Source organism: Clarias gariepinus, chromosome 11 (genome assembly GCF_024256425.1).
Source record: "Clarias gariepinus isolate MV-2021 ecotype Netherlands chromosome 11, CGAR_prim_01v2, whole genome shotgun sequence".
NCBI lineage: Eukaryota > Metazoa > Chordata > Actinopteri > Siluriformes > Clariidae > Clarias > Clarias gariepinus.
The window spans coordinates 5,662,994-5,685,590 of record NC_071110.1 but is presented as its reverse complement, the minus strand read 5'-3'; the positions used below and the strand labels follow the sequence as shown (position 1 = coordinate 5,685,590).

Genomic DNA, 22,597 nt, shown 5'->3' with positions numbered 1-22,597 from the left:
ACTAAAAAAAATCTTCATGAAGCTTGTTAAAAGGGCAAGCTTTTATTTCAATGCTTAAATTTCTTATTCTTAGAAATACTGTGGTGGTTTGTCGTAATTAAAATCCCTGCCCCGTTTGTCTGTTTTAGAAACGGGGTTTAAAACTGAAAAAAAATAAAACCCTGTTTTTAAAACAGACTTCCAGTCTTAGATGCTTGGTTTGTGTTTGGCTGCAGGTCCTCTCAGGGCGTTTTCACATTAGGGACGATTGATTTGTAACGATTGCTCTACACTCCCCCCGCCAGCCAGCGTTTATTATTATATTTCTCCGTTCTTGAGTACGCACCTGCATACAGCAGATGACAATATGCAACTACCGCCATTAAAACACGAGAGAAGAAGAAGAGAAGAAGCTAACCTTCGCTCTACTCCTAAACAGTGTTGGGGGCTGTTACTTTTTAAAGTAAGTAATAACATTACAAAATTACTGTCATTAAAAAGGTAATCAGTTACATTACAGCATTACTTTCTGATAAAGGTAACTAGTTCAAGCACTTTTCTATTGCTAAAAATGAAAACTCCTTTGTGATTCCTTATGCATGTTGTTTTAGTCGTTGCTTTGTAACTCGTTACACCCAACACCGCTCCTAACATTATCGATATTTCGGAAAAATATCAAAAACGGCGCTCTCGCACACACTACTTTCTACTCCATCAGCTATGGCTTTGGATTGGTTCGAGCTAGACCGATCAGACAGATGGCATTGATGACGTGGCCTCCGTATCGAATTCGAGACTTCCTCTTCAAGAGGACACGGTTCCTGAGCGTGGAGCGATTGCGCTCACACTGATTAAAATGAACCAGACTTGAAAGTCAAGCGTCCATGGAAACAAATCCCAGAGTCCCAATGTAAAAACACTCTTAGTTATTTTATAGATCCTGAAGTGGAGATTTGTGAAGATGGACGGGAATTATATAAATGTCAAACCGGCGTAAGTGTTCAATATATCATCACATCATATAATCCTTTACTACAAGTTGACTGATGACTGTATTATTGCCTGTGGCTTTGGAGCGATGTAGGAAGAAGGGTATGGATTAATTTGTTTTTCACACTTGGATAGCTACCAAGCTTAAATATCACAAAGCCATCACTTTCTCATTAGGAGGAAATAAATTAAAGCTTGAGAAATTATTAATAATGTGTTTAAACACTCTGTAGAGATTTTGTGTCACTTGCTCACCTGAAATAAATGATTTCATTTATCAAGGGAATAAAAGCTGTCCAAACCTACTTTGCCTTTTGTGAAAAAATAAAATGAAGGTTTTAAAACGGATTGAGATGCAGTGGCGTGACCTTGAACAGGCTGTTCATGCTCGAGAACCCTCCAATGAGGCTGAATTAAAACAATTCCGCAAAGAAGAGCGGGCCAGAATTCCTCCATAGTGATGTAAAAGACTCAGTGCCAGTTATCGCAAACGCTTGATCGCAGTTGTTGCTAGTTGTTAGGTTTAGGGGGCAATTCGTTTTTCACACAGTGCCAGGCAGGTTTGGACAGCTGTTTTTTTTTCCCTTAAAAATGAAATCAGTTTTTTTAAAATGCATTTTAAATTTTGTTGAGTTATCTTTGTGTAATATTAAACTATGTTTTATGACCACAAGCATTTAAAGTGTGACAAACTACAGGTAGTCCTTGACTTACGAACAAGTTCTTTTCTGGAATCGCGTTTGTAAGTCGGATTTGTTCTAACAAAGTGAGTCTTATACGCTTTTGACACGAATATACAATGTAAAGCATACCTATCCACTTGACCAAAACTGTAATTACACCTAAGGAAATAAATCTCTCAAGACGTGAAATTTAAGTGTTGTCTCTGCGCCTTATTTATAAATAAATAAATAAATAAATAAATACACAGACACACACACTCACATATGTGTGTGTGTGCGTATATACGTGTCTGTGTATTTATTTATTTATTTTATATAAATAAAATAAATAAGCGCATGAGCTACAGCAGATTGAACACCTTAATAAAATGACAAATAGGCAAGAGGACCGTCTTTTTAAATCCAAACCCTGGGCAGTACACACACACACACACACACACACACACACACACATACAAAAGCAGAAAAGTGTGACCCCTGGGTGTCCAGTATCACTCACCGGTCATCGATACTGTTCTGGTAGTAGATGTGCAGCAATTTGTCTTTAATCCAGGAGATCTGTTTGGATGCTTCCTTCCCCGCCTCCGCCTGCAGAGCGTACTTCTTATAGATCTGTGCGAGGCCCATCATCGCTTCCTTACGCACTCGCCACTGAAACACAGGCATTGAAACATTAAAAAAAATAATAATAATAATAAATTGACATTGAAACAAAAAACGCTGAACAGAGTGGTCTAGAGGTCAAGTGACACCTCCAGGGTTGTGGGTTTGAATCTTGTATCTGTGTGTGTAAGTGTCGTGTAGAGTTTGCACATTCTCCCTGTGCTTTATGGCTTCCTTCCGGGTAATCTAGTTACCAGACACGTGTCAAAGACTCGTGTTCTAGGCTAAGTGGCTTTTCCCGAAAAATGCCTTGCAGTGGGTTGGCACCCAACCAGGTTGCACCCTTGCCCTGTGCCCTGAGCTCACTGTGATAACCCACGGACTCACACACTTATCTCTCCACACACATGCTCATACACTTGGAGCCCACTGCGAGTAACATGTACATAAATAAAAGGAGATGTGTTCAAACTGTATCACGCATCCTAATAGAAACTCTACAAGGGGAATTTCAGAATTTACTAATTAATAAATAAATAAATAAAGAACAGTTTTGGACCAGCCAATCTGTACTTGAAACAGGCTATAAAACATCAGTAGGTTATCAAGGGATGCAACTCAAACATTTCAATTCAAAATACTAAACTAAAATGATAAAATAAATAAAACAGTAATAATGTATTAAATTTTAACACTGTTACAGTCTTTGTAACACTTGATGATAAAAAAAAAAAATGAAGAACAATGTAAAGTAATGCTTGTTTGACAGTCAGAAACCGTTCATGGTTTCAAAAACGGTATTAGAAGAGCAAAAAGTAAAAGGACTACATTAAGTCCCTGCCTTTTCCGTTCCCGAGAGCATGTTTGGAAGTCGGATTTGTTTAAAAGTCGGATTCGTTCGTAAGTCAAACAAAGTGAGTCTTATACACCGTTTACGGAAATATACAATGTAAAGCATAATTTATTTTAAAAAAAAAAACAAATTTTGTGTTTGGGTTCCGCATTATACTCTTGCAAGATCGCGCGAGGAATCCTAGGGACATAAAGGAGACGGCTGACCTTGTTTAAAGGCCTGCCATTCTTCCTTACAGCTGTAGTGGACAGTAAGCTCCACAGTTTTGTTGGGGATTTTCCGAAATTAGGATTATTCACCATCAGGACATCTTTACAGGACAGACATTTTCTTTCATTGTCCTCCCGAAATTATTCAATGGAACCGGTGAGGCAGACTCAGTTCTCCCGCCTCTCTCTCACACACACATAAAATATATTGAACTTGCACACTTAAAATATCGTATATAATTGTAATTTATCGTATATAATTTTAATTTTTCATAATAATTGTTATTATTATGAACTGCAGTATCTATTTTTTACAAGTACAATACACGCAAGCTACATCCGTGACTTGTTCGTAGAACCGGTGATCCGTTCGTATCTGCGGAAAATTATAACTCAAATGTTCGTAAGTCGGGGATTTACTGCATGTTAAAAATCTACTGTTCCTTAAAGTGATACGGATTTCTTTTATTCGCCGCTTATTTTCTCCTTAAACTCACGACCGATTTCCACCTGTCAGACACAAATGAGCTACGAATGAGAAGGAGATTCACATCCCCAAGGCAGCTGATGCAAACTGCTCCTCATGCAAATATCAGGGAAAATGTAACACACTCAAAAGAAAAGGGCATGTCACTGCTATCCCACTCACAAGTTGCCACTGTTGAGCCTTAGAGCAAGACCATTAACCCCTGCGTCCAGCACCATTTTGGTAAAAACTCGGGTTTCAACTAAAGACACTATTCACGATTCAGGATGAACAGAGATGTGAAATGCCTTTCGCAGCATCGTTTATGCAGGTGTACAGAAAGAGAAGCGATTACGTTTTACCCCCTGTGGACGTGATGTGAAAAGCCCAGAGAACAGCTAAATGTGAGTTATGGTTCGATATATTTCATTTGGCCTCCTCTGCCTGGAGGCCCGAAGAGGCTGCAGATTAGATTAGGGAGAGAAATGGAGTGGAGCTCGAGAGAGAAACCTTAAAGCTAATGAGCTCTGGCCAGCCAAATGCACTGATGTCACACGTAACAGGCTCGATGATGGTAGAAATGGAAAATAATAAAGCAAAAGAAATAACAATGAAACACACCCTTTTGTCGAGTGTCCTCTCTCTGACAAAGTTCAGCAGGTGGTCATTAACGAGGGCGAGGTCCTTTTTCGAGGCGGTCACGATGGATACAATGACGTCATGCCGAATGGCTTCCTCTGGATCGTGGGATCTCACTTTAAGATACTCTGGAAAGCACAAAACAGTCACGTTTCGATTGTAATCAATTTTAAAATAAATAACGCAGAGTTGTAAATAATATTCTTTGAAAGAGAGAGGGGAAGAAAATAAATAAAACAGAGGATGCCAAATCATCACTTAATCCTCAACGACAGAAAGATATAAGCTGTGATTTTATATTTCTTGAAATTCTAGCAAAAACCTCAGAAAAGCCATTAAACATATGGATTCAAAACTTTTAGTTACTCGTTTCAATATTTAACCATTAGAAATTAAGTGGGCAGAAACGCAACGCTGGTGAATGACCAATAATAGTTTAAACAAATAAAAAAAATAAATAAATAAGCCACACACCTCTGTATACATATGTAATTTGTCGACAGACCTCAGGAATCAATTAGATTTTTTAGATAAGTCATGCAGATGCCATGCATTATTTTAAAAAGACATACATTTTATGGTTACTGGAATATGGAAACAGCATTAATTCTCGTACATACTCATTATTAATTTATATTCGTAAAATCAACTGAAAATGACCATAAAAACACGTGATCGTATGAGCAGCTGGTATTTCTTTGCCAACGTGAACCAGGAGGTGGTGTGTACTAGAGAAGCTATAGTGTAATCATGCAGCACATCGAATACAGCGAAAAACCCAGTGCTAGGCCGCTTGTTTGGACCAATTCATACTGCTTTGGAAAATATTAATTATAATCATTCTTTTAACTATTCTTCTGCTTATATATTTATCTGGTAATGGAACTAATTATAAAAAGTGGTATTTCTTTATCTGTGTGACCCAGGTGCGTAAACCGGGAAAGACATTCGTATTTAGGAGGCTCAGCGAATACTGCGCAAAACGTGTGCGAGTTATATTTCGGGATAAAAAAGGCTTATTAAAGTAAATAAGGTTTAATATGTGAGTTTGTGTGCTAGATATGAATATTTTTTTTTATTCAATTAAAATTAAAATCCAATAATCCAAAGCAATATTGTTCATATATATATATATTTTATATTTCTTTTTTGTTAGTGTTTATAAAAAAAAACAATTGTTTATGTTTAGAAATACGAGTGTTTATGATTGTAGCCTGTAAATAAGGTTGTGTGTGCATTGGACAATAATTTTTCAATAAAAGTCTAATCATGAATTGAATTAAATATCCGCTTAAAAAAATATTGTTTTTTTAAATTAATTAATTAATTAATTAGGAATCCGAGTAAAAAAATCAAATGTGTGATGTTTCACATTTCTTTTCTATGCTGATTCATGTATCGCTTACACCGACTTAATTTTTATATATATATATATTTCTTTTATATGTTTGCATGTGAGGTGGTGTGACGTCACAGTACCTCGATAATCCTACAGGCGGTTAGCTTTAAACTAGACACCCACTGACACATGTTGTGGAAGGAGCAAAGGTTTTGCTAAATTTTGAATTGAACTGTAACAAATTCCAAAAGATTTCTTACTGAATCAAAATATGTTTCAAATCGGCACAGACGTATCATGATGATATCGTATCGGTTCATCCGGAATGATTCCCATCCTTAGTTTAGTTTTTTGTTTTGTTATTATTTATATATAATTTTTTTATATAATTTCTATCTGTACATAAGGTTTACTTTCTCTGTCTGTTCTTAACAACAATCTACTAAAAACAATCTATAAGTATATCATTCATACAGTTGCGTTTATATACAGTAGTTAAATGGTTAAAATGAAATTAAATTTATTTTATATCATATTGCCTAGGTTGGGAAAAAAAGACACTTTACACTGCATTTGATGTAATCACTGAAATCTAGCAATGAAAGAAAAAAAAATCAATAACACTGCATAACAAATTTTAAAGATTAAAAAAAAAAAAAGAAAGTTGACAAAACTTCATATTCCTCCTGAGATTGATCATACTCATACCACCCACGTGACTCTAACCACCTCTCAAGGCGTCACCCGTCTCTCACCTGTGAGATCTTTTGCCAAATCCGGATGATTCATCAAGCAGTGGCTGGCAAACTTCACGCACTCCAGTCGAATAGGAACGTGGATATCGTTGAACCTGGGAATTGTTAAAAACAGCAGCTCAGACAGGACGGATTTTAATTTGTTAGATAATTAGAGAACAGTCGTGTTAATAAACTAAAAGCGATGATGCGGGACTGGGCGAGGAAGCTTTACCTCCCGAGGTAGCACTGCCACAGAGGCTTGTTCTGGGACGCGAGCTCCGAGTCCTTAGCGCCAAACATCTTGGCGAGCAGCTTGACAACTTGAAGCCGTTCATCGTTATCATTACTCTGTGCACACACACACAAAGACACAGATCATTCCTTTCAGAGCTGATGCCCAAGTCAATTAATTCTTATGTGATGAATGAACTCATTTAGTCTATTCAGCATTTCTGTTATTGCATTCTGAGTATAAAAAAAATTTCTCAACATCTGCGCAAACAATAAAAGTCTAAAAAAAGAAAAAAAAAAAAAAAAAAAAACCCTGATAAGGATGATTCACCTACAAGTTATCATTAAAAAAAAATAAGTTATTATTTAAAAAAAAAAAAAAAAAAGAAAGAAAAACAGCCCCTTGTTGAAGCTTGGGATTAAAATATAAGTGATCATGGACATGGATTTATTCTACATTACTGTGTGTGTTCTCCACGATGAAGAGCCTCTGATAAAAAATAATAATAAATAAATAAATAACAATACCACACACACAACATGTTCTGCGGCGGCTTATGTGAAAATATACACACCCTGGAGAATGTGATGAATGTGTTCTAGCCTTGTTCACAAAAAAAAAAAAAAAAAATAAGAAAGAAAAGGCAGGCTCGGGTCTTGGTACGTGTACAGAACAACATTTATAAAGAAAGAGATCAGGTTTGTTGTTTTTAGGTTTGGCAGCTTCATGCTACATAAGAAGCCGTTTATGAAGCTGCATTGGTTACGGTGTATTAACAGCTATGAGCAAGTCAGAATTTTCTTTCTTTCTTTCTTGTTTAACGCCATGCCATCTTCCACAGATATATTCATGGCGAGAGACAGTTTTTGTTTTTTTAATATTAAAACTAGATAATTTTTTTTCCTAAGTAACTTTAAAAACAGTCATTATTAAAATTTTCTCTTTATTTTCTGCATTTTATATAAAGTGTCTTGATCCCAACGATTATTAAAAGGAAATGTATTTCATGTAGTTTTTATATTAAGTCATTGATGCCATTCTGATTGCCATGTATACATTTTAATGTTGGTTTCAAATCTGTGAACAGTACAGAGAGCATTTGTGTCTTTTTGTCTGCTTGCTCATTACCAGGGACTCATGAGTGTCCAGGTCTCCAACAAAAAATCATGTTAAAAATTATTTGATTGTAAAAAGAATCATTAGGATTTCCATGCTTGCTGGATAATGCATTTTTATATCTTCAAAAGCTTCGAGACTTGAGTATTATTTCGGGTTATTATTAAGAAATCCTTTCGTGATGTGGATTTAATGAAGCTATAAGATGAGCCTTTGCCTCAGCAGGAAAAATCTAACTCTGATCGGGGACGTAGGTTTGTTGCGAAAGCTGCCACCACTTTATTTTTCCTGATTTTGATCCATATGTGTATACTGGGGTGATTTTTCTCTTATGTCCAAAATCACCTGGAGTCAGGATTTTACCTTTAGCTTAAACTCTAGCTGAGGCAGAACGGACAGCAGGAGGTGACTGTCGATGTTGTAGAGCTCCAGGATTAAATCGAACACGTGCTCCGACAGGTCGCTTACTGACGTCTTCCCCAGCATCAGCACCTGGTTAAAAAACTGAGAAAATGGGGACAAACTTCAAACACCTCCATCCATCACTGTCAGAAAAAAAAATCTTTATAAATCATGATTTTGCAAAAGTGTTCTCAGGGAAAAAACAAAAAACATTAGTTCTCTAGAGAGCATTAAGATCAGACTTTTGAAGCAATGGAGAATTCGTGTGGTCTGATGAGTCCAGACTGATCCTATTCTAGAGTGATGGGCGTGTCAGGGTAAGAAGGGAATACGATACATTATCACGATACTTAGCTGCTGATTTGATTAAAATTGGGATTCTGTAAGTATCAGATTACTAAATATAAACATCCGATCCGGATTTTTTGCAATTTGGTTACAGGGCTTTAAACCTTAAAAAAAAAAAAAAAAAAAAAAGTTTTCTTCATTACATTTATGAGTTAAAATGAATAACTAAACGCAGTCTGTTTTTTTAAATTACATTAGTTTTCCCACTTAAAAACACACATCTGTCTTCTGCCATAACTGTTATTTCTGAACAAACTAAGCAAATAATTCACTTCAACCTAAAAAAAAAAAAAAACTTAACTTGTCCTTGATGACGTGGGTTTAGCAGCCGTTAGCACGCGTGGCTTCAAACACACGTCATTTTTCACAACCACTCTGCACTCGCGGTGCTTTGAGACTAGTGTAATGTATAGGTTTAAGACTAATTTGCTTACATAATTTGGAAAGGGAGGCAAAAAAAAAAGGTTTTTTATAACGTGCAAGATTTTTGATAATTATCAAATATTTATGTCGTGCTCCTCTTTACTTCTACGCTCTGTACAGAATGATTTATATATGAAGCTGCTCTGTCTGGTCCAGTCCCTCACTATTATAGTGTAAATAAATAAGAATTTGTGGTTTTCCACAATTTGTGGGTGCTCTAGGAACGTAACCCCCGTGAGTCTAAATAACGATCTCAAATTTTATAGTAAAACAAATTTCTTTATATTTCTCAAAATTTATATTTATTCCCAAGTTCTTTATTTTTACCAAAAGAACTAAAATTCTTAATAAGTATAAGCTAATAGTTTAATATATTCCAGAATTTATTTTAAATTTATTAATTCTGGATAATAAACTGTAAAAAATATATTACATGCATATAATAAAACACCTGTACATTTTGGACTACCAATATTTCTAAGAGTAGCACATTTATGATGATGGCTCGAGGTTACGGTTAAAGCTCGGGAGCTGGTTAACAATTCGAAACAACACTGAATGATGTAAGAGAAAGCCAGTGGCGGTAAACCCCCACCACACACACACACACACACACTCACGTTGGTTATATAAGGCTCGATGGCCTGCGCGGTTCTCTTCAGCAGCGCTTTAGCCAGGTCGTACGCCTGCTTGTTCAGATTCTGCAAATTAAATAATTTCACAAAAGGTTATTATTACACATGGGGTGACGGACAAACAATAGACATGGCTTTTTAAATCAGTCTGTTTAATCCTTACTTAACAACACAATCACGTATTAGTATTTACACAGTTAAATTGAATTTTATTTCATCTGGATGAGAAAAGAGATTGAACAAGAGGTTCATCAGCTAGCATAGAGAAAAAGGTGGATAGAAAATAGATAACAGAACAGAGGTGAGTTAAAAAAAAAAGTAGAAATTAATGGAATAACAAACAGAACAACTGATAAAAAGGTAAACAGGATACGAGTGATGCTGAACTTAATGATGATTAAAAAAAAAGAAAAAGAAAAGGACTCCATTTACTGGAAAGAAATAAAATGCTACATGAAGGAAAATTAACCAACAGTCAGAAGACAGAACTGCAGGCAGTCAGAAAGAAAGCTGTAACATGAGACAGACAGAATGTGAAATCATGAAACAGACGGAACATGACGATCAATCAAATCCTAGAGAAGGACAGACGGAGCAGCTCGAACACTTTAAATTCTAGATTTTGAGAACGCTAGACAGGCAGAACGTGGCGAGTGAGGTGAGGAAGAAAACACCACAAAGAGCGACAGACAGGATTGTTAGACTGCAGAATGCTAACATGTTCTACTGAGAGAGCACTGGAACTCAAGTGTGACAGAACACCAGGCGGAGAACCAGGGAACATGAGACAGAAGAGACATGAGAAAGACAAAACTCAAGTAAAGTACACTAAATAACAAGAACACTAGGGTTCTGTCTGCCTCGTTATCTTATCTAGTGTTCCTCAGTGTAGGGTTCTGTCTGTCTTGTTATTTAGTGTTCCTTAGAGTTCTGTCTGTCTTGTTATCGTATCTAAAGAGAAGAACACTTCTCTTTAGATAACGAGACAGACAGAACCCTAAAGAGAAGAACACCAAGTAATGAGACAGATAGAATCCTAAAGACAAGAACACTAGAAGACAGACGGAATCCTGAACAGGAAAACACTAAGTAATGAGACAGACGGAATCCTAAAGAGAAGAACACTAGGTATTGAGACAAATAGAACCTTTAAGAGAAGAACTCTAGATAAACAAGGCAGACAGAATCCTACAGAGAAGAACACTAGATAACGAGACAGACAGAACCCTACAGAGAAGATCACTAGAAGACAGACGAACCCTACAGAGAAGAACACTAGATAACAAGACAGACGGAACCCTAAAAAGAAGAACACTAGGTAGCGGAGCCCTAAAGAGAAGAACACTAGAAGACAGACAGAAAACTATAACTTGAGACTGACAGAACACTAAACAGCCAAAATGGAAGACTCGTAACTGATAGAACTTTAGAGGGGAAGAACTCAAGACCAACCGACCGACAGACAGACTCTCTGAGTTTTAGACAGAATGGTGACAGAATAACAGTACAGACAACACACACAGAACGACAAAATCAAAGACGTAGAAACAGATACGTGATAGAAAAAAAAAACTAATTCCGGAGTACTAATCAAACACGCCCGTTAATCAACACACGCTTTAATGAACCGGTGCGTTTTGGCTGACTTGACACTCAAACACACACTCACCCAGCCAATTATAGCTTACTGATTAACACGTACACGGTGATTAAGCACTACTTGCAGCAGATCTGTGTTTGGTACCTTATGAGCTGGAACCAGGTTGACCAGGACGGTGTCCAGGAGCTCCTGGGACACGGAGTCTCCCTCGCAGACGATCGAGCTCATCAGGTCTACCATGTGCATATGCACCTTCTGGTTGTGTCCGTTACTGCAGACAGACAGAGAGAGTGAGAAAGAGAGAGAGACACACACACAAACCTATGAGGAACACTGAAACATTTTTGAGCACACGCAGAGAATTTTCTCGTTATCTCTTACTAAGAAAAGAAGCAAAGAACAAATATGAGTCACGAAGCACTTAGGTCTGTCTGGCTCTTAAACTGTTGAATCTGGAACAATGTGCACACGAGATGCCTTTCTGCAGGTGTGTGTGTGTGTGTGTAGGAGGCTACTGCGGTTTCTGTTATTTTTTTTTACTCATCAACAACATGAGCTCATCACTGCGCCTCTGTGTTTTCCCTAAGCGAAGACGTTTCCAGCTGAGATGACAAACGGTTAATACACAACGAACTCCCAATAAGGAAGTCCCACCTGGGACACACACACACACGAAACACACACAAACACAAAACACACACTCTCTCTCAACTGTCATACTGTCCAAGTCTAATACCGGCAGGCTGAAAGCTGACAGCTCATTACAACAGGATAAATAAGCCAGAGCTTTCCATTTACATCGGTACGCTGTAAATTACAGACCTGCCTTTCTGAATTACGAGTGCCGAGTGTGTGTGTGTGTGTGTGTGTGCGTGTGTGAGTGTTTAGGGATTTCTGCATGCATGGAAGCAGAGACTCACTTGATCACTTGGAAGAGCGTTCTGTACAGTTGAGTAAATATTTCATTGCTGTCCTCCAACTCAAAGCAGATGTTGTAGGATTTTACCCAAGCGATATTCTGTCAGGAACGAGAGAGAGAAAGAAAAAGAGAGAGAAAGAGAGAGAGAGGAACAGAATAAAAAAAGTCAAAGCTAAGTTACTTCATCACAAAATAAATAAGCAAATAAATAAATTCATAAATAGGAAAGGAAAAAAAAATTGTGACGCATACCTCCAGTAAGTAAAAATATCGATTGAACTGGGCGCTTTTAGTGTCCTCCAGTCCTTTCAGCTGTCTGGTTATGAACATAAATATATCCTGAGAGAAAAAGGAGGAGGAGGAAGAGGACAGAAGCATGAGGATGACATTTTAAATCCTTTAGTTCCACTGGGTTAAGACTTTGTTAAAATGTGTAACTCTAGACACGAAAGGAGAAAACGGTAGCGCACGGTAGACGGTGTGGACGCCGCAGTCTCCTCTAGTCCTTCTTGTTACGGACTTTCCTTATTAGAAAATTTTATTTAAATACATGTAAAATTTCGCACAAATCCCATGCCCCAAAAAAATCATTTGTAAGATATACCTTTAATTTTTACAGATGTTTTTATAACTGTACGCATCAGAAGAATGCTGCGCTGTTTAAACACAGGCTCGAATGCAAACTAATTTAAATAAATTTAGATTAATTAATTAATTAATTAATTTAAATGAATTTAATTAAATTAACAATTTAAATAAATACATAAATCTTGATTATTAAAATATTAATTTTAATATAGCAACTAGTATAAAATAAAAGTAATTAAAAAAAATACATTAATAAAATAAATTCAAGCTTTTAACAACTTAAATTTTTGTTTTTCCAAAAAAAGTTCACTTGTAAATATGGTTCGTTACAATTTACGCCGCTTAAACATCATGAGCAACTTGTATTGTACGGTAAAACAGTATTTGCCCCTTTTTTTTTTGGTATTATTTATTTATTTAGCGCATTTGTCCCCAAACCATTGCGATCCTCACTCTTTAATTTCAAGTCAACCTCAGCGTAATACATTAAAAATAAAAGAATGTAAAGGTTAACCCGTATATACTGTATACTGTACATTACTGTACTGCTACCGACCGTGCAAGGAAAAAAAGATTAACGATAAAGGTTAGACCAAAGCTCTGATATTAACAGAAGCAGCAAAGTGATGAGCGAATCACAGTGTCTTTAACAAGGTCAGAAAAACACTTTGGAGATGAAACGAGTTGGGGAAAGTGTCTCTCTCTCTCTCTCTCTGTCTGTCCGTCTGTCTCTCTCTGTCTCTCAGCAGGCCACCCTTCTCCCCAGGAGTGACATATGAAGGGGCGGAGCCCACCAGCAGTCGTGATGAATCGAGTGTGTTTGAGGTTTAGAGCTTTTCCAACACAAACTGCAACCTGGCGACGAGTTCCACAGGGATTTTACACTCGTCACGTGGAAGCACTGAGGAATATTCGTTACCTTAGATAATAAACTACATATGTTTTTTTTTTTTGTCTGACAGATTTTTTCCGTGTCTCTCGTACCTTCAGCTTATCCGGCGAGGTGTACGGAGCCTCCGGAGCGTAGATGCGGAAGATGTCGGCCAGGCAGCAGGCCACCAGGAGCCTGACGTCTTTGTCCGGGTGCTTTAGGAAGAAATCTGAGGCCAGGTGCAGAGCCAGGTTCAGGTACAGCTCTTTCTCCTCCTCGGAGTCTTGGTCCATGTCCATGAAGGTCTTTACCACCATCTAGGGGAAAAAAAAAAAGTCTGTCTAGTGATGTCTCTGGAACAACAATCAGGATGACGGATCAGAATTGAACCCTTGAACCCTGTGTGCTTTACCTTGAGTCTCCGGACCATCTCCTCCTTGGAGATTTTATCGGAGATCTCCTTCACCCCTGGCGGGTAGGTGATTTTGCCATCTGTGGCTCGATTCTTGGAGTGAGCCATGCTCTCCTTCTAGTGCGCGCTGTGGAGAAAAGAAAAAAGTAGGTATAGAGTTACAACCTGATACATAACCTCGACCTATTAACCGAGCGCTGGAGCGGACACGAGGAGAAAAGGGCGATTTTACTTTCCAGGTCACGTCGAACAGACTAACAGAGTATCAGTGCAGACTTGCCAACCTGAATAAAACAAATATATTGTTTTTTTTTAAGGGTACAGAGGGTTTACAGCAGTTTAAAGGTCTACTTTAGCAATAACTTATGGGGAATTCTTTTTTTTTAAGACACTCTTTTTAGGACACAATTTGAGAATGACAATTAGCTTAATGTAAATGTATTTGGACTGTAGGAGGAAACCAGAGTACCCAGAGGAAACCCAGCAAGCACGAAGAGAACATGTGCGGGACCCGAAGTGGGAATTAAACCCCGATCCTGGAGATGCGAGGCCACAGGGCTAACCACTAAGCCAGAGCGCCAGGAGTTAACGTTCCAACAATTGATAATCGATGAGGTATTAATAATTAATGTTAACCAAAGACACGTTTCCCCTTCAGGTTAAGTTCAACTGAAACCGCATCTCATTGGCTCTGTGCATACAGTATATACTTTGCACAATGACAATAAAGTGGAATATAATGTAATGTAAAAACAGTTGTAGTAGTGTAACCCAGTGTGTTCCCATACACTGATTCATCTTCGACAACAACCAACATTTTTTATTTAAATTATCTACAACCTTATTAACTGTGTGCAAAGCAACGATTCACTGACCCCGCCTTTCTCTCTTTTAGATTCACACATGAACACATGGGAACACACATGGGAAATCATAAGGACGTCGACTTGATCCGGTGTTCGTGAATGGAATTGCTAACCAGACACTTCAAATAATTATCTTTATATTTCTCTCTTTAAAAATAAATAATTAAATAAATAAAAGAACGTAATGGTAAACCCTTGAATGTAAAATTCAGCCACTAATTGTGCAAGTTCTCCCACTTAAAAAGATGAGAAAGGCCTGTAATTTTTATTATAGGTATACCTTAACTATAAGAAACAAAATAAGAAAGAAGAATGATGTTTCCACCCCCATGCTTTACAGTAGGTATGATGAGAGCATTCCTTCTCCTCCAAACACGAAGTTCTATTTTGGTTTCATCTGACCATATGACGTTCTTCCAATTCTCTTCTGGATCATCCAAATGCTCTCTAGCAAACTTCAGACGGGCCTGAACATGTACTGGCTTAAGCAGGGGGACACGTCTGGCACGTGTGTTACTGATGGTAGCCTTTGTTACTTCGGTCCCAGCTCTCTGCAGGTCATTCACTAGGTCCTCCCGTGTGGTTCTGGCATTTGTGCTCACAGTTCTTGTTCTCATTTTTCCCCAACGGAGTGAAATCTTGCGTGAAGCCCCAGATCGAGGGAGATTATTAGTGGTCTTGTATGTCTTCCATTTTCGAATAATTGCTCCCACAGTTGATTTCTTCACACCAAGCTGCTTACCTATTGCAGTCTTCCCAGCCTGGTCCAGGTCTATAATTTTGTTTCTGGTGTCCCTTGACAGCTCTTTGGTCTTGGCGGCCATAGTGGAGTTTGGAGTGTGACTGTTTGAGGTTGTGGACCGGTGTCTTTTATAACAGATGCCATTAATACAGGTAACGAGTGGAGGACAGAGAAGCCTCTTAAAGAAGTTACAGGTGCCAGAAATCTTGATTGTTTGTAGGTGACCAAATACTTATTTTAACAAGGAATTTACCAATTAATTCATAAAAAATCCTACAATGTGATTTTCTGGATTTTTTTTCTTACTTAGTCTCTCATAGTTGAGGTATACCTATGATAAATTACAGGCCTCTCTCGTCATTTTAAGTAAGAGAACTTGCAGAATTAGAGGCTGACTAAATACTTTTTTGCCCCACTGTATGTGTACTGTAAGTCATAAAAGCGTTTTTTGGGGGGGTATCAGTATTGTAGGGTAAATACAGTAAATAATAATACATCACATGCCACGTTGTTTTCCTCTACGGTTGCTTTGTGTTCTCTCTAAAGCACAAAAAAAATTATATAGTATTATATTTTATAGGGGGATTTAGCTGACATTACGTTAATATTTATGTTACAAAATTAGTAAATTATATTGTTCTTATTAGTTTAGTGTTAAAACTCATGGACATTTATACATTTTCACAAAAAAAAAAGGTTAAAGGATATTTACCTATCCAGGTTTAATAATTATTAGTTAGGCTCTGAGGAAAAATCCCCGAACGACTGAGGCCGTGACCTTTGAACCGCAGAGGGTGGACTGTAATATGCGTGAGCCTGTAAGGAGCCGGTCCAGGAAGGATGAGTCAGCAAAATTTAAATTTAAATCAGGGTTGTCATGGTTACCACGACATTCCGGATAAACTTTAACTGCTAGTATTCTTACTTTATAGCCTTATTTTAAAACGAATATACATATAAATACATTATTTTTCTCAAAATTCTACAAACAATACAACCATGTGAAAGAAGTTGGTTTGAAATCTTTGCAAATTTATTACAAAATTTGAAAAAAAAAAACATGTACATAAGTATTCACACCCTTTGCCATGACACTCGAAATTGAGATCAGGTGCGTCCTGTTTCCACTGATCATCCTTGAGATGTTTCTACAACCCAGTTGGAGTCCACCTGAGGTAAATTCAGTTGATTGGACATGATTTGGAAAGACACACACCTGTCTATATAAAGGTCCCACTGTAAACAGCACATGTCAGAGTACAAACCAAGCCATGGACTCCAAGGAATTGTCTACAGACCTCAGAGACACAAATGTATCAAGTGACAGATGGGGGGAACAGAAACATTTCTGAAGTATTGAAGGTCTGGCCTCCATCATCCATAAATAGAAGAAGTTTGGAACCACCAGGACTCTTCCTAGAACCCGATGGTTACTCTGAAAGCGCTCCAGCATTCCTCAGTGGAGAGAGAAGAACCTTCCAGAAGAACAACCATCTCTGCAGCACTCAGGCCTGCATGGCAAAGTGGCCAGATGGAAGCCACGCCTCAGTAAAAGTCACATGACTGGAGTTTAACAAGAAGCACCTAAAGGACTTTCAGACCATGAGAAACTTTTTTTTAAGCACCTTCAACAAAATTACAGCCTCATGTTTTTTTTGTTGATGCTACAAGATGTTTTTTCTTCTGGAAGGTTCTCCTCTTTCCACAAAGAAACACTGGAGCTCCTTCAGACTGACCATCGAGTTCTTGGTTACCTCGTTGTCTAAGGTTCGGGTGAATTTTTAATAGCTGGTATGGAAGTTTCATGATTTTCCTCATTTACAACATAATGGTTCAGTACTTAAATCTGATCGGTCAGCAGTTGTGGTTATATCTACATTACAAAGGTATGAGATCACGTTGGAGAGCTCTTCACTACCACGCAAAAAAATAGATTCATTTCAGAATCATGCCTTGGTTTGACTTTTTTTAAATTAAAGGAAACACAAGTCTGCCCTCTTTGACTTGCTTCTGAACGATAACTTACGAGTACAAGTGTACTTTGTTGTTAAAAGCGTGCATGATGGGTAAAAATGTTGTACGTATGTGGATCTGGATGAGTGAATCACGCGATTCTCAATCCCCTGTGCGCTAAGAGAAGCGCGTTCCTGTTGCTAGTTCTGCTAAAAGCACATAGCGCTCACCCGTGTGTTTTTTTTTTATGTGTTCTCTCTATTTTTATTTCTCATCCAGGGAAAGAGAACCGTGTTCAGACTTAATGCACTGTTATGATGCGCAGTAGTACTCTACCTACTGGGGATGTCGATTAATTATTAATTAATTAACTGCCAATAAGAATTTAAAAGATGAAGGGTTTATTAACTGATAATGTATGGTTGTTGTAGTCTCGTTGAACTGCATGGTTTCCCCTTCGCGTTTATTCCTCAGTCTGTGCACGACGCTCATCGATGGTGTTGTCTCTGTATGCATTCTGTAGCGCAGTGAGAGACCATGAACTGCAACAAAGGGAATTTTCAATCGGTTTCGAGATTCAAGAGTGAGGTTCACTAATGGCGCAACTGCACATCTTGTGATAGAAACGATGTTGAGTAGTACTTTCAAAAACGTTACACCCTCTTTAGCATCACTCTCTGTATAGGTCTTGTAAAAATGTACGCACTGAACTTATTTTAGTGTGCAACTGAAAAAGCACACACAAATACAAACAAGAACAATATCCTCAATATCAGACACCATGACCCTGAGCGACAGACACCATGACCCTGAGCGACAGACACCATCACACCTTTAATGCACCTTTTATTATTTGTGCCTTTACAGCGAGATTTGTGTTAAAGGGAGGTCTGTATCCTGAGTTGGAATAACTAGAAAATACTTAATGGTCTCAAACACCACCTTTAAATGTACTGCAACTGTTAGTCGTTCCTTTCGACTTTCTTCATCATCATCAAAGCAACAAGGATAATAAATTACCGGAGGCGTTCCAGCGCTCGCTCTGACCTCAGAATCACCTGCACTTACTGCATATTTATGAGGAATTAAATTCTGAAACAATAAATACTGAGATAGCCATCTATGTGGTGCACTTGGACAAATGAGTCCTTTCAGTGCATGTGTGTGTGTGTATGTTTACAACATAATGAGGTGTTAAGACTCAAGTCCAGGAGCTTAAGAACCTCTTTGGTGGTCTGCACACTTGTTCCCTGACCATCTGTAGCCAAGCTCCCTCAGGAAAATAAACCCTCGCTGTGATCAGGGCTCAGACTGCTTGAGGAAAAAGATCATTCTCTCAAGATCAGAGTAAAAAAATATAAAATGTGAAGACGTGTTTCAAAGAAGGGTAAAAAAAAAAAATCTACAAATTATGTTTTGTTTTGTTTGAAGCTTTAATAGAAAATACATATTTTTAATAAATCCTTTACACGAAAAAAATGCATTAAATAAAAATTAAAATTAAAATATTCCTGTAATTACTGTCATTTAAAAAAAAAAAAAAATGTGACTGGGTATAGAAAGCTATTAAAGAATTTAAGTAATGCTAGAGGTAGAAGGAAAAAACGATATAAGCCCTATTCGGACAGGACTAACATCTCTGTGCTTGTTACTGAGGTAGAAGTGTCTGTGTTTTACATGTGGGCGTTGCACAAGACATTATTGGTGCGCAAACTTGAATACCGGCACGCTAGAGATAGTACGGTAGTACTATCCAAAACACAAAAGAAAACGCGTTTTGGAAAAAAACATTTTCGGCAATCACAGACATTCGCATTCGGACGAGATTAGATTTCTCAGAGGACCGCCGAGTTTGCTGAAAAACAGTAGGTAATTTGCTCTGGAATTTTTACAGAAATTGTGTGAGAGAAAGACAGACATGGCAGATACGGGCGGGATTAAAATCACAAAGTATGTCTGTGAAACATAGTGTGTTGATTGATATCTCGCCACACTGACTGATTTTTTTTTTTTCACTAGGGGGCTCCCACATCAAGGCTACTAATTAATCAGAGAGGACCAGAGACTATCACACGCTTTTTTCGAACCACATTATGCCAGTCAACCGCATCTTTTTAAGCACACGCTTGGGAGCGGCGTAACACTCTCGGAGGACAGCGCTATCTGCTCCTCCCACTTGCTCAAGCTTACAGATGCCCCTGATTGGCTGTAAAGCCGTGACTGATGCAAGTGCGCCAAGCGTGTCCCATTCAACCCCGCTCCCATCGGCCAATTAGCTGTCTCCGGAAATCGAACTAGCGAACTCCGAATTTTTCTCCAAATTCTGAGAGCGAATTACTCTCAAACCCATTCATTACACACGCTTAGACCAGTCTCGAAGCGCAAAACCCGAGCGCTAATTAGTCTCGAAACACTACTTAGAGTCTGAGTGTGCTCGTCTGTCTGTCTGCACTGTGCTCGCAGTTCAACATGCGCTCAAGACTTTGGAGACATTAGAGCCGTAAAACACCGCTGTTTCTTTATAATCCTACAGATGGTGTGCTCTGTATTAGTTAAGTTAAATGTTGAACTCTCAAATCTGATGTTAGTTAAATGCTGTGCTTTGTTTTTAAGTGAAAAAAAAAAACTAAATTTTATAATGAATGGGCTTCATATAATTAATTACTCATTAAACATTAAAATTGCAACAGCGTTACAGCAGAGAAGAGTACAGTCAGTCCTGGCACCAGTTAAAACCTTAAGGCGAAACACAAAAGCCTAAAAACGTACAATGACCTCAGCTGAAACACAATCTCTGGCCCTTTCTTCAAGCATGGTGGTGCTACTGGTAAGACGTTGTGTTTTGAGGGCATTCTGACAGACGTATGATAGAAACATGGGCTTCAGAAATGATCAGTGATCCGGTCTTATATCAGTAAAAAATAAATAAATAAATAATAAAAAAAACAGGCCTGTTTTATAATACCAGACACTGTGTACAGTGTGTGTCATAATTTTGGATTTATGTCCTTCTGGATTCTGACAAGTTCTTGGATGCATTTCAGCAGGCGTGTATACGTTTACATGACTAACATTTTAGTTATTTATTCATTTTAATAAAGTGACTTCTTTGGTACCAAATAACAGGTATACTTATTTTAATATAGAATAGAAACTTATCTAATAATTTTTTTTATTTTTAAGCAACACACTCGTTAATTAGGACGACTTACACTTACTCCCAGTCAAGGGTCGAGGCTCAAAGGTGAAACAGTGACAGCTTGGTGGTGTCTGGGTTTAAACTCATGACTTCCTGCTCAGAAGTCTTACACTCAAATTTTTTGAACATTTTTTTACATTACGGCCTCTGGATCGTTTCCTGGTTCATTTTGATCAGTGAGAACACAATCTTTCCTCTTTAAAACTGCACCACTCACGGATTGAATCAGTTATGGAAGCCGATCGTACATGAGCGTGATTTAGACACGACGTCATCAGTGCTGTGGGTCTCGTCTGAAATCTCTGCCAATCTTACACTCAGCCATAAGCTGATACAATAGGATGGCATGTGAGAGCGTTACTCGTTATTATTATTATTGTATATATTTTTTGCAGAAATATTTATAATATTAAGAATAGCGCGAAGGTTAATTTCCCTGATCACTTCTTTTAGTGTTTAATGGCGGCTCACAAACCAAGTAAATGCATACTGCCACTCGGAGCGTGTTAATATGAAAGTGTGCCCAAGTACAGAGGCCAAAAAACAATGAACAAACAATGTGAGCATGGATCTACAATATATTTTAGGTCAGGTATGTGAATAAACTAATAATAATAATAATAATATTATTTAGTAATATTAGAATGTATTTTTTTCTCTTTTTACTTAAAGCTGCCATTTCTTTATGATGTATGCAAGTTTTGTTATTATTTCATTTATAACAAAGCTGATAATATTGTGCGTTTGTGAATAGAAACTAATGCTGTACACCTGTAGCTAATTATTGTCGTATCCAGACAGGGGGTCCTGGGGTAATTTTATAATTTACAGGTGCTACTCTGTAATTTTCTTTCCTTTTCAACCGGTCATGTTTGTTTATTTGCATCCATCCTCTTTTGAGAAAATGACATGGCAAATTGTTGTCTGTTTTTCTCCCCAAACTCAGTGCTGATCTCATTTGCAGTCCAGTGATTCGCTAGGCTGATTTTGCCTTGCATTAGGGAAAAAAAAGAAGAAAAAGAAAAGGAAAAAAAAGATGCTCACCTGCTGCTACTCTGTGTATTTAATCTTTTAGCATATGAATCGGCGCTTTTTGATTTCATAGAAATAACAGATGCCTTCAAAGACTTTTATTATTGCTTTACTCTGTATTAAAAAGTTAGTTTTGAAATAAGACAAGAGCCGGAGTCTCTCCTCTTTAACTGCTTGTGTCGACTCGCATTGAACTCACTTCACCTGTGGACATTTTAATAGGTGCTTTATCTCTTGATGAGCCGCGTAAAAAAATATTATTTCCAAAATGTTTTTGATTAACTTGTCCAACCTGAATAGAAGCAAGCATGATGAAGATGTCAAAGCAAACATTGTACTCAATATCCAAGAATGCAACGCAGCGTTATGACAAAGTTGTGCCAAGAGGCTTGTCCTGGATCGTTGCTGATGTGTGAAATGACCGTGATGCAGTGGGTTTAATCCAGGACTCTCATAGGACACTATGAACGTCTTATTGCGTATTATACAGTCAAAACAGCTCACATACCCACCGACACACACCAATTAAAAACTTTGAAGGTCTTAAGTCATAATATAATCTTACAGAGATACTATTACCACAAATTACACATTATGAATGCCTTATAGTGCATTATAACATTCTACTACACCCCACGGTGGTTTGGATTGACAATCCAAACTCCATCTCTCTCTCTCTCACACTCACAGATATTATTACCAACAACTACAAACTATGAAGGTCTTACGTCACATTATAATGCACAGAATGCCTCAAGCAC

The 22,597-nt window shown here is 37.8% G+C and overlaps 1 protein-coding gene across 1 annotated transcript in view; it reads right to left on the bottom strand.

Moving 5' to 3' along the window:
* pds5b (PDS5 cohesin associated factor B) overlaps positions 1-22,597 on the bottom strand; it is a 54,308-nt gene that overhangs the window by 28,318 nt on the left and 3,393 nt on the right. The window contains exons 2-12 of the mRNA XM_053507247.1: positions 14,045-14,171; positions 13,746-13,949; positions 12,426-12,512; positions 12,175-12,272; positions 11,399-11,525; positions 9,640-9,720; positions 8,210-8,350; positions 6,731-6,846; positions 6,517-6,611; positions 4,405-4,550; positions 2,152-2,303 (exon numbers count right to left, since the gene is read on the bottom strand). Coding sequence (XP_053363222.1) covers positions 2,152-2,303; positions 4,405-4,550; positions 6,517-6,611; positions 6,731-6,846; positions 8,210-8,350; positions 9,640-9,720; positions 11,399-11,525; positions 12,175-12,272; positions 12,426-12,512; positions 13,746-13,949; positions 14,045-14,152 — 1,355 coding nt within the window. The 5' untranslated portion in view covers positions 14,153-14,171. The remainder of the gene's footprint in view (positions 1-2,151; positions 2,304-4,404; positions 4,551-6,516; positions 6,612-6,730; positions 6,847-8,209; positions 8,351-9,639; positions 9,721-11,398; positions 11,526-12,174; positions 12,273-12,425; positions 12,513-13,745; positions 13,950-14,044; positions 14,172-22,597) is intronic.